The sequence below is a fragment of the Diaphorina citri genome, unplaced genomic scaffold, assembly GCF_000475195.1.
Source record: "Diaphorina citri unplaced genomic scaffold, Diaci psyllid genome assembly version 1.1 scaffold580, whole genome shotgun sequence".
NCBI classification, from domain to species: Eukaryota; Metazoa; Arthropoda; class Insecta; order Hemiptera; family Psyllidae; genus Diaphorina; species Diaphorina citri.
The window spans coordinates 85783-102696 of NW_007378014.1; the positions used below are offsets into that span (position 1 = coordinate 85783).

At 44.6% G+C, this 16914-nt stretch overlaps 1 protein-coding gene across 1 annotated transcript in view; it reads right to left on the reverse strand.

Moving 5' to 3' along the window:
- Window positions 1-16914, reverse strand: part of LOC103510298 (ATP-binding cassette sub-family A member 5-like) — a 50627-nt gene that overhangs the window by 24775 nt on the left and 8938 nt on the right. Inside the window, exons 6-21 of the mRNA XM_026824383.1 lie at window positions 11481-11634; window positions 11241-11257; window positions 10938-11091; window positions 10789-10855; window positions 10427-10656; window positions 9811-10042; window positions 9185-9328; window positions 8275-8506; window positions 7260-7466; window positions 5990-6201; window positions 5499-5648; window positions 3632-3861; window positions 3016-3247; window positions 2486-2663; window positions 1597-1845; window positions 953-1211 (exon numbers count right to left, since the gene is read on the reverse strand). Of these exons, the coding sequence (XP_026680184.1) occupies window positions 953-1211; window positions 1597-1845; window positions 2486-2663; window positions 3016-3247; window positions 3632-3861; window positions 5499-5648; window positions 5990-6201; window positions 7260-7466; window positions 8275-8506; window positions 9185-9328; window positions 9811-10042; window positions 10427-10656; window positions 10789-10855; window positions 10938-11091; window positions 11241-11257; window positions 11481-11634 (2947 nt within the window). The remainder of the gene's footprint in view (window positions 1-952; window positions 1212-1596; window positions 1846-2485; window positions 2664-3015; window positions 3248-3631; window positions 3862-5498; window positions 5649-5989; window positions 6202-7259; window positions 7467-8274; window positions 8507-9184; window positions 9329-9810; window positions 10043-10426; window positions 10657-10788; window positions 10856-10937; window positions 11092-11240; window positions 11258-11480; window positions 11635-16914) is intronic.

Here is a 16914-nt window from a genome sequence, read left to right on the forward strand (position 1 = left end):
TAAAGGAAGGATCTCTTTTTTTCTGCCAGACACCGGCGTCTCTAGCTATGTTTAATTGGCTCGTCCTGAACCGCAGTCAACCATCGTGAGAACTTATGCTTATTCTTTAAAAGCAGAGATAACCCTTTGATTCTTCCACCAAAATGCTAGCTAGGCTGGTTAGGTTTAGCTGTTCTCCCTGTTTATAGTTTCACAGCTAGACACTAGTCTACTCTCTGTCAATTACTTTCCGTGTCCTCTTCTTTTTCATTAAATCTTTCTTCCGCAGAAGTTCGAGACGTTATCTACTCCCTGTTTATAGTATCACAGCAAAATAAGCTCTGTTTTATGAATACGTTTTAATATTCTTTTGTTGTAACGGTGTAGCTGCACCAAGAGGGTTGGTATCTGGTCAAGATCACTTGGCCCGTCCCGAACCGCAGTCAACCATCTTAAGAACCTGTGCTTTAAAGCATGATAAACCCACCGCAATCAACCACCATGAGGACTCTTTATTTAACGTCCCCTAGCTAGACTATATTCAACGTGTTATCCCCCTGGGAACAATTCGTACCTTGGCAGACGGTTTCCGTGGTCGTGCCGGTATCACCAGCTTCACTCTCCAGAGTGGAATACTTATTACGACGGCGAGGTCTCTTCCTTCTGTTCTTGACGATGGTTTTGGAAATGTTCTCAATGGGTCCAGTCTTGGTATCGCTCTCCTTTTCGTCCTTCTCCAATTGAAGGAACACCTGGAATTCGGAAAAAGAATGAAACTCATGCTCTTACAATTAAAAATGTGAGTTTTTCACATTAAAGAATCGAAACGTCATCTATTCCCTCCTTCTTTTCGGCATTTTCCATCAGCCTCTCAATCAGCCCTAACTTGGGTGTACTTGGTCTTTCGGCCGCTCCGCAGTGACCCTTTTCGCGAGTTGTACAGCTCACTCGTAATATCTACCTTCGAACTCACCTGTCGTACACATTATCCAGCAAGTTGAGCAGTATGGGCAGGGCATGCTGACATGTATCGTTATAAACAAGCGTAAAGTTGTTCACTCCGTACACATTGATAGCGCCCAGTAGCGGCATCGTTTGGTTGTAGCTGAGGAGCGACGGGTAGCTACCGTTGTACAGGGTGATGGAGCTGTTGTCGAAATAGGAGAGGAAACGTTGAGCGTCCGTAGAGTTGGCAACGTGAACAGCGACCTTGTAGGAGTCTGTGTAAGAGTCTAAAATACGCGCACGAGAAAGGTAATAGGTACATTTATTTAGTTTTGGGGTAAGTATAGGGGATTAACAACACTTTGAACAACTTGGGTCTCCTCGTGGCGAGGGTTTTACTTAAATCATTCGGTGACAAGCCAGCAAGCCACCCACCACTTCTATTTAACCTCACCCAGCCTGAGCGAAGCCGGGAACCCAGCAGCACGCGATTCCTCAGATGGTCACCCAATCAGGTACTAACTACGCGCAACGTTGCTTGACTTCAGTGATCCCTAGGGAACTGGTGAATTCAACGTGCTATCGCGCTGGTTCAGTGGTGTTTACAGTAGGCCAGTAGTCAGAGTCCGAAATGACCTCGTGTAATCCATGCAGTCTACTCTTTCCACTTACATTGTGACAAGTTCAAAGGTTTGGTGACGAAGTCAATGTTGACGTTCCGATGCATATACATTCCGATGGCGGCAAATATCAGCGGTATAATCAGCATAATGTACAACTTCTGACCGTCCCGGAACAGTCGTATCAGTCGGAGTCGAGTGATGGCGGCGAACACTTGAAGTTCGGACCGTTCTATGACGACCGACTCGTGACCGATGCCTGCAATTTTGTCGTCTTCGCCGCCAGGTTTGGAGGTCGCATCTAAAACCAGTTAAACAATGTTTTTTTGAATATCAGAATAGCGAGCCTAGTTAGCTGTAGCCGAATGGTGATGGCAGAATAAAGCCTGATTCACACTATAGTGCCAGTCAAGGTCCAGTCACGGTCCGGTAACGGTCCGATCAAAAGATTGAGTATTCACACTGAAACCAGTTAAACAATGTTTTTTTGAAGATTAGAATAGCGAGCCTAGGTAGCTGTAGCCGAATGGTGATGGCAGAATAAAGGAAGGATCTCTTTTTTTCTGCCAGACACCGGCGTCTCTAGCTATGTTTAATTGGCTCGTCCTGAACCGCAGTCAACCATCGTGAGAACTTATGCTTATTCTTTAAAAGCAGAGATAACCCTTTGATTCTTCCACCAAAATACTAGCTAGGCTGGCTAGGTTTAGCTGTTCTCCCTGTTTATAGTTTTACAGCTAGACACTAGTCTACTCTCTGTTGCTTACTTACTTTCCGTGTCCTCTTCTTTTTCATTAAATCTTTCTTCCGCAGAAGTTCGAGACGTTATCTACTCCATGTTTATAGTCTCACAGCTAGACACTAGTCTACTCTTTGTTTAACGTCCCCTAGCTAGACTATATTCAACGTGTTATCCCCCTGGGAACAATAGTTATTCTTACCTTGGCTGACGGTTTCCGTGGTCGTGCCGGTATCACCAGCTTCACTCTCCAGAGTGGAATACTTATTACGACGGCGAGGTCTCTTCCTTCTGTTCTTGACGATGGTTTTGGAAATGTTCTCAATGGGTCCAGTCTTAGTATCGCTCTCCTTTTCGTCCTTCTCCAATTGTAGGAACACCTGGAATTCGGAAAAAAATGTGAGGTTTTCACATTAAAGAATCGAAACGTCATCTATTCCCTCCTTCTTTTCGGCATTTTCCATCAGCCTCTCAATCAGCCCTAACTTGGGTGATTGCTTTGGGCTGACATTTGCTTTTGGCTACAAATTTTACGAGTGGATGCCCTTCACACTCACCCTTTGTTATTTCTTTAACAAGGGAGATTCAGGCTGGTATACTCCCTGTTTGAAGTCCCCCAGCCAGACTGGGCTTCAGGCATTCTCTTCCAACCAACCCCTATAGTCATGTGGTCACTTACCTCCTCCAACGTTGTCACATCCAACCCCTACGGTCCTATTTATTGTCTCTTACCTCTTCCAATGTTGTCATAGACACGCCATAGCTGGCAACACCGAGCTGACTCTCCTCTCTCTTGATGTCTTCTTCTATGGCCAAGAAGAGGGCGGCAAATTTATCGACGGCATTGTACGGCAAGATGAACGACAGCTCTTTGCCGTGACGTCTGGTGCGCTCCGCGCTCGGAATGTGACGCTCAATGAGACGCGAGATGGCCTCCTCGTGCGAAACTGTGTCTAGAACGAGACTGAGAGCAGAGAAAAAGGATTTTTTAAAGAGGTTTGATAGAGGGAATTGTAACAGCTAAAGGCTTATCGTCCCCAAAGTGAAGAGAGAAGGAAGACAGGATTCGAGAAATCCAGCCGTTCCGAGAACGAACCTTCCTTATCTGTTTAGGATAAAATCCACCCAGCTGCGCGGCGATTGATCACTGAAGTTAAACAAAGTTGCGAATCGTTAGTATCCGAATGGTTAACCATCTGGCAATCGCGTGCTGCTGGCTTTTCATAAAGAAGAAGAAAAAAGTAAGTACTTCATACACAAAAAGCCCACTCCGAGGCTTAGGTGTAGGGGCAAAGAGCCCCAAGGGTGGGTTAAGCACTATGTACACATCTACGAATTAGGTACTTACGTCAAATGATAGCCAATGCCGAACTTGTTCTTGAGGAAGAGGGAGGAGCCGCAGCACCGGATCTGGCCCTTGGAAATGACGGCCTTTCTGTCGGCCAAAATGTCGGCCTCATCCATAAAGTGAGTTGTGAGGAGAATGACGCGACCCGGGCGTTTCTTCTGCAGGATGGTCCACATGTGACGGCGGGAATACGGGTCAATCCCGGCCGTGGGTTCGTCCAGAATGATAATCTGGGGAAGAAGAAGGATTTTTGGAGAGGTTTCATAGAGGCAACTGTAACAACGAAGGTTGAACAAGACTGGTGTTCTCGTGTTGACCAGCACCTAAATGGGAAAACCCAGCAACTAAATGTCTCTTATTGCCCATCTGATGAGGGACATACTACGGGATGGGCATGCTACGACACAGTCCACGTGCGTATAATGTAGCAGTTTGTTTCGTTGCTACGAAATAAAAACGGCGGTTACTTCCCAAGCTAAATAGGCTAGTAAAAAAAGGACTTCTGACATACCTACTGATAGATTCTGACGTGACTTTATGGAAAAGAAGAATACCAGTAACTTATACTCTTCACAGTTGGGGGGAGGGTTTTTATTGAACTTTTGTCAAAGTCAAAGGACCTTTGCCCAATTACCTTCGGGTCTCCCAAGATGGCAATGGCCACAGATAGTTTCCTCTTCTGTCCTCCACTCAGATACTTGGTCAACACGTCTGTTAATTTGTGGTCGTGCTGATTCTGCAAGGAGAAATGAAAGTAAATATTAGGTCAAACTCGAATTGAACTCAATCCTGAGACATTCCACGGTGGTAAAACTCGACCTTAGTGACCCATGGGAACTACTGGATCAACATTCAACTTATATTCACAGCTTAACTCCATACACAAAAAGCCCACTCCGAGGCTTAGGTGTAAACAGCCCTAAAAGATGGGTTAAGGCTCTACGAATCTACGGGGACCTCGTAACAGACCTTTTCCGACGGCCTGGAAAAGCCAGCAGCACCCGGGTTGCCCAGATTGTCACCCGCCAGGATGTAGCGTTGCCTACAATCACTACAATGATCTATGGGAGAACAGTAGAACACTGGTTTTACTCACATTCAAAAACGTCGCATCAATCCAGTACTGAAGAGCGAGAAAACCGGACGTGACGTAATCATCCGCCGGACAATCGTCCGCATCCGGTTTGAAGAGCGGATGCGTCAGGTTGTCTGCCGCTGCGGTCTGGCCCAGTTTGAGATTCAGGTGGCTCTCTTTGAGCGCCATCTCCATTTGGGACTCTTGGTGACGGCAGGCGTTCTCCGGAGAGTACAGGACGGAGGTGGTGGGGGTGTGGCGATCTGAGGGGTTGGTGCGGAGTTCATACCTGGCGGGAGGAGAGAGGGGAGGTTGTGTGAAACATGGGCGTTTTTAAAAACATTTCTGTTTCGCAGTTGTATAAATAATTAGAGAGTTTTTGCAACCACATGCGTATAATGTAGCAGTTTATTTCGTTGCTACGAAATAAAAACGGCGGTGAAACACTCATTTTTTTTTTCAAGGTCTCGTCGTCCCGAAATCGAAGGTAACGTAGACAGGAGGGGCAAAAGCCAGTCGTTCCGAGAACAAACTTATCTGTTTAGGATAAAGTTCGTCTCAGGTAAAATTCGAATAGGTGACCTAGCCCTCAGAAGGGTAGACGTTTTACTTTCCAAGCGAGATAGGCTGGTAAAAAAAAGGACTTCTGACATACCTACTGATAGATTCTGACGACAAGACTTTATGAGAATTCATCTTGAAAAGAAGAATACAGTAACTTATACTCTTCACAGTTGGGGGGAGGGTTTTTATTGAACTTTTGTCAAAGTCAAAGGACCTTTGTCCAATTACCTTCGGGTCTCCCAAGATGGCAATGGCCACAGATAGTTTCCTCTTCTGTCCTCCACTCAGATACTTGGTCAACACGTCTGCTTTGTCGTCCAGGTCGACGTCTCTCAGGGTTTTGGAGATCTCTGCGTCTCGTTTTGATTGCGGGATTCCCTGGAATCGAGGACGTGGAAAGTCAGTTCAATTTCAGTGCACAATTATTCATTAATTTTTTCAGAGGTTTGAAAGAGGGAATTGTAGCTGCTATGATCTTATCATCCCGAAAGCGAAGAGAGACGGAAGACTGGATAGGAGAAAGCCAGCCGTTCCGAGAAGGAATCTTTTCCGTTCAGGATAAAATCCACCCCGGGCGGGAATCGAACCCGCGACCTAGCGCTTATAAGGCAAATGGGCTACCAACCAAGCCTCAGGGGCTTAGGTGCAGAGGCAACTGTCCCAAAAGGTCTTGGTTGAGTTTTTACAAATCTACGGAGGCAGAAGCGCAGAACTATTACCTTAAGATGGGCGTAGAACTCCAGATGCTCTTTCGGCGTGAGAAGGAGGTACAGCAGGTTGGACTGCGGACACACGCCTATCATGCGTCGAATCATGGCCATCCCATCAGGATCTGTGACGTCATAACCATATACATAGGCCGTTCCTGATGTAGGCAGTGTTAGGCCGGTAAGGATGTTGAACAGCGTCGTTTTGCCGGCGCCGTTGTGACCTGAAACGGTTAAATGGCCGGGAATTATTATATACTGGATACGGCCGGGAATTATACACTTACTACCACTTTCAAAATACCTCCTTTAAGTAAGCGTCAAAGAGGAAGAAGCCAGCCTATAGTTATGTATCTTGGAAGGTACAAGGTAGCGTACCTGACTTGTAAGTTTATATTGCATGTATCTTGGAAGGTAGTGCACCCGACTTGTAAGTGCTGTTCTGATTCCCGCCCAGGGCGAACTTTATCCTAGACACTTAAGGTTCGTCCTCGAAATGACTTGTTTTTTCTTATCCTCTCCTACTTTTTCAGTAGCGTACCTGACTTGTAAGTTTATATTGCATGTATCTTGGAAGGTAGTGCACCCGACTTGTGAGTGCTGTTCTGCTGTTTTGATTCCCGCCCAGGGCGAACTTTATCCTAGACACTTAAGGTTCGTCCTCGAAATGACTTGTTTTTTCTTATCCTCTCCTACTTTTTCTTCGATTTCGGGACGATATCACCCTCGTTGTTACGCTGATAAGACCTCTATACCTAAAAGGTGCCTTTACAATTCTAGAGAATATGCTAGAAAATTATCAAGATCACTCACCCAAAATAGCGGTGATCTGTCCCTCATAAATAGTCAGATGAACATTCTCCAGCGCCTTCGTCGTCTTCTTCCTGCAACCGCTGAACTCCTTGCTTAAATTTTCAATCACAATCGCCTCTCGTCCAATCAAATCAGCCGAAACCGGTTCAATATCATCCGGATAGTGGTTCCGCTCAACGGTGCCGTTGCTCACCGCTTTGGGCACTGCTTTGATAACGTCTCCGTTGACTCGTTCGTGTTTGTTCATTTCGGTGACGTATTCTGCTGTTTTGATTCCCGCCCAGGGCGAACTTTATCCTAGACACTTAAAGTTCGTCCTCGGAATGACTTGTTTTTTCTTATCCTCTCCTACTTTTTCTTCGATTTCGGGACGATACCACCCTCGTTGTTACGCTGATAAGACCTCTATACCTAGAAGGTGCCTTTACAATTCTAGAGAATATGCTAGAAGATTATCAAGATCACTCACCCAAAATAGCGGTGATCTGTCCCTCATAAATAGTCAGATGAACGTTCTCCAGTGCCTTCGTCGTCTTCTTCCTACAACCGCTGAACTCCTTGCTCAAATTTTCAATCACAATCGCCTCTCGTCCAATCAAATCAGCCGAAACCGGTTCAATATCATCCGGATAGTGGTTGCGCTCAACGGTGCCGTTGCTCACCGCTTTGGGCACTGCTTTGATAACGTCTCCGTTGACTCGTTCGTGTTTGTTCATTTCGGTGACGTCTGGTTCTCCAAGGGGGAAGTTGGTGTTCAGATTGATCTTGTTCTTCTTAACAATAATGCCGAAGCTGGAATGGAAGGCGTTATCCGTGATGATGTCCGGAATGCTTGTCTCTCGAGGATTTTCATCTAGGGTAGTTCGAGGGTTTTCATTTAAGATGGTTCGGATTTGATCCGCCTCCTCATTGGGCAGCACCTGCACGGAATGCTCATCCTCACAATCACTAGTGAACACTTGGTTCACATTGGCGTTATACTGGACATAGTTCTCCGGTTGCCTCTGACGTGGAATCTTCTTCTGGCTCCAGAAGGAACTCTTCAGGAAGAACAGAGGGGCCTTCCGGTTGCCATACTGGGAGGGAAGGACGTTGTCCAAATAGTAGGCGAGAGTTCCGTACAGGATGATGTCGATGAACATCATGATCAGACTTTGCCCGAACGAGAGGCCTACGTTGGAGTCGTTCTGGAAGAGGTTGGCCCACTGAACGCCCTCGCCTGACAGCTCCAACACTAATGCCTGGAACAGACAGCATAATGCCTATGAGTACATCCATAGTAGAGCCAGAGGCGATAACACGTTATTTACTTACTTATCCGTTTTCAAATGAATTCAGCATGTGAACCAAGTTGAATGAACCAGTTCCCAATGGATCTCTGATTAACTGGGTAATTACTGTCTTTTCCCGGCCATCACAATCACTAGTGAACACTTGGTTCACATTGGCGTTATACTGGACGTAGTTCTCCGGTTGCCTCTGACGAGGAATCTTCTTCTGGCTCCAGAAGGAACTCTTCAGGAAGAACAGAGGGGCCTTCCGGTTGCCATACTGGGAGGGAAGGACGTTGTCCAAATAGTAGGCGAGAGTTCCGTACAGGATGATGTCAATGAACATCATGATCAGACTTTGCCCGAACGAGAGGCCTACGTTGGAGTCGTTCTGGAAGAGGTTGGACCACTGAACGCCCTCGCCTGACAGCTCCAACACTAATGCCTGGAACAGACAGCACAATGCCTATGAGTACATCCATAGTAGAGCCAAAGGCGATAACACGTTATTTACTTACTTATCCGTGTCCAAATGAATTCAGCATGTGAACCAAGTTGAATGAACCAGTTCCCAATGGATCTCTGATTAACTGGGTAATTACTGTCTTTTCCCGGCCCACTCAGGGTGGGTTAGGTTAAGGCGGATAACTTGTTGCCGAATATAGTTTACTATAACTGCTAACGTCCTACTGTCCCGAAATCGAAGAGAGAAAGAAGGCAGGAAAGAAGAAAGCGAGCCGTTCCGTTCAGGATAAATCCCCGGGCAGGAAATCGAACGGCGGCGTACAGTGACGTTAAATGCCTTTAAAGAAATCTCGTCAGGATTTAGCTCGAGAGTCCGTGTGTACCTTGTCCATAGCGAGGGAAAACTCGGCCGAACTCATGAGGGACATCAGTCCGAACACAAAGGTCGGTGATTTGGACAGGGATATCTCCCCATGAGTTCACGTGACGTGACATGATGGTAGTGTATTTCTACCTTTCATGTTATCACTTACCTTGTCCATGGCGAGGGCAAACCCTGCCGAACTCATGAGGGACATGAGCCAGAACACAAAGGTCGGAGATTTGGACAGAAAGATCTGGAGGAAGTACAGGAGACTCACAAAATGTTATCACTTACCTTGTCCATGGCGAGGGCAAACCCTGCCGAACTCAGGAGGGACATGAGCCAGAACACAAAGGTCGGAGATTTGGACAGAAAGATCTGGAGGAAGTACAGGAGACTCACAATGCTCACCACAAAACTCGCGACGATACCTGCCGACTGTAAGTGAAGGGAGATGAACAATAGTAAGATTAACTAACTTAAAGGGTATATCCGTATATATTTTTTTGGTCTGTATCAAGAGAATCAAAAGAATCCAGATTCAGTATTCAATTTAATCCATGGTATGGACTAAGTGCAAATTTTGAGTATCTTCAAATTTAATGTTGTTAAGAGGCTCTGCTTTACATCAGATGAAAAATTTACGATTTGATTTAGTAAAGGGATTTTACGTGGTCTTCTTCGAGCAGTAGGTATAAAAAATAAGCTACTACAAATTTTACGAGTGGATGCCCTTCACACTCAACCTTTGTTATTTCTTTAACAAGGGAAATTCAGGCTGGTATACTCCCTGTTTGAAGTCCCCCAGCCAGACTGGGCTTCAGGCATTCTCTTCCATCCAACCCCTATAGTCATGTTGTCACTTACCTCCTCCAACGTTGTCACATCCAACCCCTACGGTCCTATTTATTGTCTCTTACCTCTTCCAATGTTGTCATAGACACGCCATAGCTGGCAACACCGAGCTGACTCTCCTCTCTCTTGATGTCTTCTTCTATGGCCAAGAAGAGGGCGGCAAATTTATCGACGGCATTGTACGGCAAGATGAACGATAGCTCTTTGCCGTGACGTCTGGTGCGCTCCGCGCTCGGAATGTGGCGCTCAATGAGGCGCGAGATGGCCTCCTCGTGCGAAACTGTGTCTAGAACGAGACTGAGAGCAGAGAAAAAGGATTTTTTAAAGAGGTTTGATAGAGGGAATTGTAACAGCTAAAGGCTTATCGTCCCCAAAGTGAAGAGAGAAGGAAGACAGGATTCGAGAAATCCAGCCGTTCCGAGAACGAACCTTCCTTATCTGTTTAGGATAAAATCCACCCAGCTGCGCGGCGATTGATCACTGAAGTTAAACAAAGTTGCGAATCGTTAGTATCCGAATGGTTAACCATCTGGCAATCGCGTGCTGCTGGCTTTTCATAAAGAAGAAGAAAAAAGTAAGTACTTCATACACAAAAAGCCCACTCCGAGGCTTAGGTGTAGGGGCAAAGAGCCCCAAGGGTGGGTTAAGCACTATGTACACATCTACGAATTAGGTACTTACGTCAAATGATAGCCAATGCCGAACTTGTTCTTGAGGAAGAGGGAGGAGCCGCAGCACCGGATCTGGCCCTTGGAAATGACGGCCTTTCTGTCGGCCAAAATGTCGGCCTCATCCATAAAGTGAGTTGTGAGGAGAATGACGCGACCCGGGCGTTTCTTCTGCAGGATGGTCCACATGTGACGGCGGGAATACGGGTCAATCCCGGCCGTGGGTTCGTCCAGAATGATAATCTGGGGAAGAAGAAGGATTTTTGGAGAGGTTTCATAGAGGCAACTGTAACAACGAAGGTTGAACAAGACTGGTGTTCTCGTGTTGACCAGCACCTAAATGGGAAAACCCAGCAACTAAATGTCTCTTATTGCCCATCTGATGAGGGACATACTACGGAAATACTGTGGTTCACAGGGATCGTAAGAAAGAAGCTCATCCCTGAAAAGAATTTAGCTAAAAATCGTAGCTTATACTAGACTAAAGCTTCACGACAAAAATAATCAATTAATCTTTGACTCACCAATAGGCGGGATCTCGGAGACCCATAATCTTCATCCCTTCCTTCAGCTTGCTCTCTTTCTCCCCCACTATCCCCAGGATGAGATAGGTGAGGAATTGGGAGAGAGACATGACGATGTAGATGGGGATGATCAGGCGGAGTCCCAGGAGCCAATCTGAAGGGGATAGAATCAAGAGTTATCTGGTTTGTTATCAGCGAGTTTTCGCTACCGAAATCACCGTCCCTTTAACTGAAATATTTAACGTTTTTTGACGACTGCACATGCGCAGAAACGAGTTTTAACGGGACGCTATTTTTTTTTACAAAACTCTCTATCACTACTGGAATCCAGTAATATTCTACCAGTTCAGTTGGCCACCAGTTCCCAAATGATCACTGAAGTTAAGCAACGTCTTGTGTGGCTGGATCCGGATGGGTGACCATCTTGTTAATAGCGTGCTGCTGGCTTTTCCCGACCGGGAATCGAACCCACGGCCTAGCGCTTACAAGGCAGACGCACTACCAACTAAGCTAACTAGGCTGGCCAATCAATCTTTGACTCACCAATAGGCGGGATCTCGGAGACCCATAATCTTCATCCCTTCCTTCAGCTTGCTCTCTTTCTCTCCCACTATCCCCAGGATGAGATAGGTGAGGAATTGGGAGAGAGACATGACGATGTAGATGGGGATGATCAGGCGGAGTCCCAGGAGCCAATCTGAAGGGGATAGAAGAAGAAGAAGAAGAAGAAGAAGAAGAAGAAGAAGAAGAAGAAGAAGAAGAAGAAGAAGAAGATGGCAAGCAATTTATCATAGTAGGACAGGTAAAAGTGCCTCTAGTGCCAAGGCCCAGAAACTTATTGGCATCAAGATTCGTATAAGCTTAGGTAAGTCGACTTTTAGGGCCGTTTGCCCCTACACTTGAATCTCAGAGACTCAGAGTGGGCTTTTTGTGTCCCTAACTAGAACCCTTTTATCCACATGCATTAAAGACTTTTACAGATCTGTCAACTTTTGACATCAACTCCTGCCTCGGTGGTGTAGTGGTCAAGGCGCTCGCCTGGTAAACAGGAGGGCGTGGGTTCAATCCCAGCCGAGGTACGGAATTTTATCCTCATATAATTTGAGAATTTGACCACAATAATAGTAGAAGCCTACTGCTGGAGTAAAGGGACTTTTCAGTCCTATGCGAGCAGTATAAGCACTATTATTATTAACTCTTATAGGCAATAAATACAAAATTTTTAGTTGTGTGTAGAATCCATTATTTGAGTCGAATTCAATTGGACTGTGGGGATAATGGATAGGAGTCAAAGGACTCCTCATGTCGAGAGATCTTTTTACTAGAGGATTCATTTTCCACTCCAAAGTAGGTACCTACCCTACATTACTTTAAGACTGTCCTTCAGAAGCGAAAGGCAACATGGATTGGTATCCTACATTTTCGAAAATGTAATTAATCAAAAGCCATTCTGATATCTATAAACATTAATTATTATTTCTCCTTCTTTCTCCTTGAAGCTTTTCTTTCGATTTTTTGGTACTTCCTCGTCTCTTTATTTTTGCTAATGTTGCCACAGTAAACGTTCGTCACAAATCATTAAAATCCGGATCTCCTTTGGACTTCTTCGCAAGGAAGAGATAAACGAAAGACGTCGAAAATTTACCAAAAAAATTCCTCACGAGGCTGAGTGGGCCCCGCAACAGCCAGTCACGGAATGAATCATTTGCATGATACAAATTTATGACCCCGCCGGGAATCGAACCCGAGTCTCCCGCGTGCAAGGCGAACGCAGTGACCACTACGCCATGGGAGCTGACCTTTCCTTATCCTATAGGAAGGAAAGTAAATAAATAAAATGTATTTCGGGTATTTTTAATTTCTTTTAACAATTAATTCACAATCTCAAAGAGCCTACAGTTGAATCCTCCTCGTCTAAAACTTTAGAAAACTAGCTAAAGTTTGTGTCGACTGAAGTGGAAACAACTCAGGTCCGTGGCAAATAGAATATTGTAAAGAGACAAAGACACAATCAGGGAATAAGGAATTTAGAGGGATTCCAGAGTTAAAACGCCTATTCGAAAAAAAAGGAATTTAGACGGACCTATAGGTAGGTAATTGAGGTGGACGGCACCTCTACGACCTTGGTTAGACTGCGGGAGTAAAGGGACTTTTCAGTCCTATCCCAGCAGGATAAACAAGGTATATTCTATTCTATTCTATTCTATATCCATTGTTTTAGTTTGATATCTGGCTGTGAAATTTTTCCTGAGGTTTGATAGAGGGAACTGTAACTGCTAGGGTCTTATTGTTCCGAAAGAAAAAAAAGAAGGATAGGAGAAAGCCAGCCGTTCCGAGAACGAACTTTGTCAGTTTGGGATAAAATCATCCCCGGGCGGAAATCGAACCCGCGACCTGGCGCTTAGAAAGGCAAACGCACTATCCTCCAAGGCAACTACTAGGCTGAGTAGGCTGGCAAGTGGCAAGAAACTTCCTTTTAGTTAAATTCCCTTTAGGGGTGAGCTAAATACAAATTTGTTTTTGACTCCCACTTTCTTTGGTTCTAGTAATGTACTCCAACCTAGCTTCTTTATTTTATTTATCGTATGGAGACCTAGATTCTGATTCCTCAGGACTCAAACAAACCCCAATGGGTTAAGTAAGAGCTTCTCTATATGGAATAATAATAATAAAAATAAAAGCCTACTTTTATTTTTTAAAAAAGAGGGGGATTTATAAAAAAAGAGAACATTGTATCTTTTGAATGTGAGTGTGTAGAATTGTAGATAGGTATGTGCAGACAAACCCTTTGCTTGCATTTGAGGGGAATCCTGCAGGATTTTCTGCATTTTTACATTTTTTAGAATAAAAGTAATATACACTTTCTAAAATCCTCTGTTTCATAACCTGGTACGCGTGGGTGACTATTTTTACTTATTCAGTTTAGTCGTTTTCTGATAGAATTTGGTTTTGAGGGTCTTGTTCTTACCACCCATACTTTGTCATTATAATTGACATAATCAGGTAGGTACCTAGACAATTATTATTATAACTTGAGAAAAACTTCAGTGCTGTAGTGGTTAACATGTTGGACTTTGGACCTGTATTCTGTAGGTTGGTGGTTCGAGTCAAAACATAAAATAAATCTAGATGTAATCATTTACCTAATGGAGAAAAAAAGATTTATTTTTAAAGATTTAAGTCTAAAACATTGCATCAAAAGGAACAGGTACACCGACTCATCAGCTTTTTTTAACAGCCATATTTCCTCATCATATTTCAGTACAATGTTATTTCGAAGCTCCCCCAGAACGAAAGTCAGATGTTCTAAAGTTCAATACTGAGAGCTTCCGAAACTCGCCACCCCAGAGCAGCACCAGTCGAGGTGGCTGAAAGTATGAGCTTTTCACTACTCGCGATCCGGATGTGGACAACTGAGAGCTCTTGAATAACTTGTCTAAAGAGTTCCTCTTTTTACTTTCCTTATCCTATGTAATGTAAATGCAGTTTCTTTGTGTTATTATGTCACAACTTTGGTGCTCACTGCAGCATTGTAGGATTTTCCCAATATCTCTTATAGGCAATAAATACAAAATTTAGTTGTGTGTAGAATCCATTATTTGAGTCGAATTCAATTGGACTGTGGGGATAATGGACAGGAGTCAAAGGACACTTCATGTCGAGAGATCTTTTTACTAGAGGATTCATTTTCCACTCAAAAGTAGGTAGGTACCTACCTACATTAGGTACTTTAAGACTGTCCTTCAGAAGCGAAAGGCAAGATGGATTGGTATCCTACATTTTCGAAAATGTAATTAATCAAAAGCCATTCTGATATCTATAAACATTAATTATTATTTCTCCTTCTTTCTCCTTGAAGCTTTTCTTTCGATTTTTTGGTACTTCCTCGTCTCTTTATTTTTGCTAATGTTGCCACAGTAAACGTTCGTCACAAATCATTAAAATCCGGATCTCCTTTGGACTTCTTCGCAAGGAAGAGATAAACGAAAGACGTCGAAAATTTACCAAAAAAAAGTCAACATTGCGTGTGTACGCGATTTTTGGGCAAATTTCAGTCATTTAGACTTGAGTGCGCCAGCCTAGTTAGCTTAGTTTTAGTTGGTAGCGCGTCTACCATGAGGACATGTGCTTTTCCTTTGAAGCATGATAAAACCTTTGTAACCTCCAGCCAGCTAGGCTGGTTAGGGGTTTGGCTGCTCTGATCTCATCTGCCTAGCCTTTTCCTATTTAAATAGGGTTGGCGTTTCTTGTCACAGTCTCTTCCAGGCAGCTCTATTGTGTACCTCATTTCATGTTAAATTTTTCTCACTCAGGTCTTGATTCACACAATCTTTCCACCTTTTCTTCAGTCTACTTTGCCTTTTTCTGCCCCTCACTTCCATTAGGTATTATTGTGGCCAGGGCCAATGAAAAAATACTCACAGCTGCTTTGTCGAAGAAGGGCGTGAGGAAGAAAGAGAACATGATGAGGGAAAATGAGTAAGAGATGAGCAGCAGGTAGAGAATGACAATGTTGGTGTGTTGGAATACTTTGAGCCAGGAGAGGAGGAATGCCGCCAGACTGGAGTGAAAGGTCACAATGGCTGCGTACACGATGAACCAGGATAACCTAAGGGGGATGAAAGGGTTAAAGGATTAGTTTTAAAAGTCAGTTGAGCGAAAAGGGTTAGTTTTAACCCTTTTCGCCCCCCCTCCGATTAGAGTTTGGATCCTTGGACCCCCCCACCTGTCCTACATGCCTTACACTTGACTTTGGACCACGCTACGCCACTGGTTTTAAGAGCCAGTTTAATAGGCTTTCAGGGGTACCAGGCACCCCTAAGCTTGGTATACCAGCTGCGTGAAGTTAAGCAAAGTTGTGCGCAGTCGGTACATATCTGGATGCGTGACCATCTGAGAAATTGCGTGCTGCGCTGCTGGCTTCACCCGGCCGTCGGGAACGGGCTGCTATACGCTCCTCAGTAAGAGGAGCCCTAAAATAAGCAGGAGCACGGCCAGTTTCCATGATATTTCAACTTCGGTTCGAAGTCTTGATGTCGCTTGTCCCCGGATGGAGGGTAAAACCCCCGTCACCAAAGCCCTGGGCAGTTACACAGTGACGTTAGATAACTTACCAGCCTAGTTAGCTTAGTTGGTAGTGCGTCTGCCTTGTAAGCGCTAGGCCGCGGGTTCGATTCCCGCCCGGGGCGGATTTTATTTCTATATTAGTGGATGTGACAAATTTACTGTTTTAATGGAAGGTTCTACTTCTAATTCTTCTTTAGTCAATTTTAGCGGATGTGACAAATTTCGGCATCAATTCACTTTTACTGAACGGAACCACTAAAATTTATTACTTTAGTTGGTGCAAAATTGCCAGCCTAGTTAGCTTAGTTGGTAGTGCATCTGCCTTGTAACTTGTAAGCGCTAGGCCGCGGGTTCGATTTCCGCCCGGGGTGGATTTCATCCTGATGGTATAATGTTCGTTCTCGGACCGGGTGGCTTTCTCCTATCCTGTCTTCCTTCTATCTTCGATTTCGAGACGATAAGACCATAGCAGTTACAGCTCCCTCTGTCAAAACCTCTTTAAAAAAAAATAATAATAATAATTCTAGCCACAAAAACAAATACACATCTCAGTAGGTAATAGAAGGTAGTGTACGAGTAACGAGTACTTAGTCTGTTCTGGTAAATTTTACTCTGTTCATTTCTACCCCCTTATAAAGCTCAACTTTCGAGTATCGAAAGGCTTATCTTCTCTCTCACTCTTTCCCATTGCAAAATGAGGGGAAGCTTTAAGGGGCGGAGCCTAACTTTAGAGCACTGAACTTTCAACGCAAGTGGGAGTTTCCGTCTCTCTCTCTTTCTCTCTCTCACTCGCGCTGTACGCTTGATAATGGCGAATCTATGCAATTACAAATGCTTGAGAAAGAGATGAGAGAGAGAGAGAGAGACAGAGAGAGAGAAAGAGAGGGAGAGAGAGAGAGAGAGAGAGAGA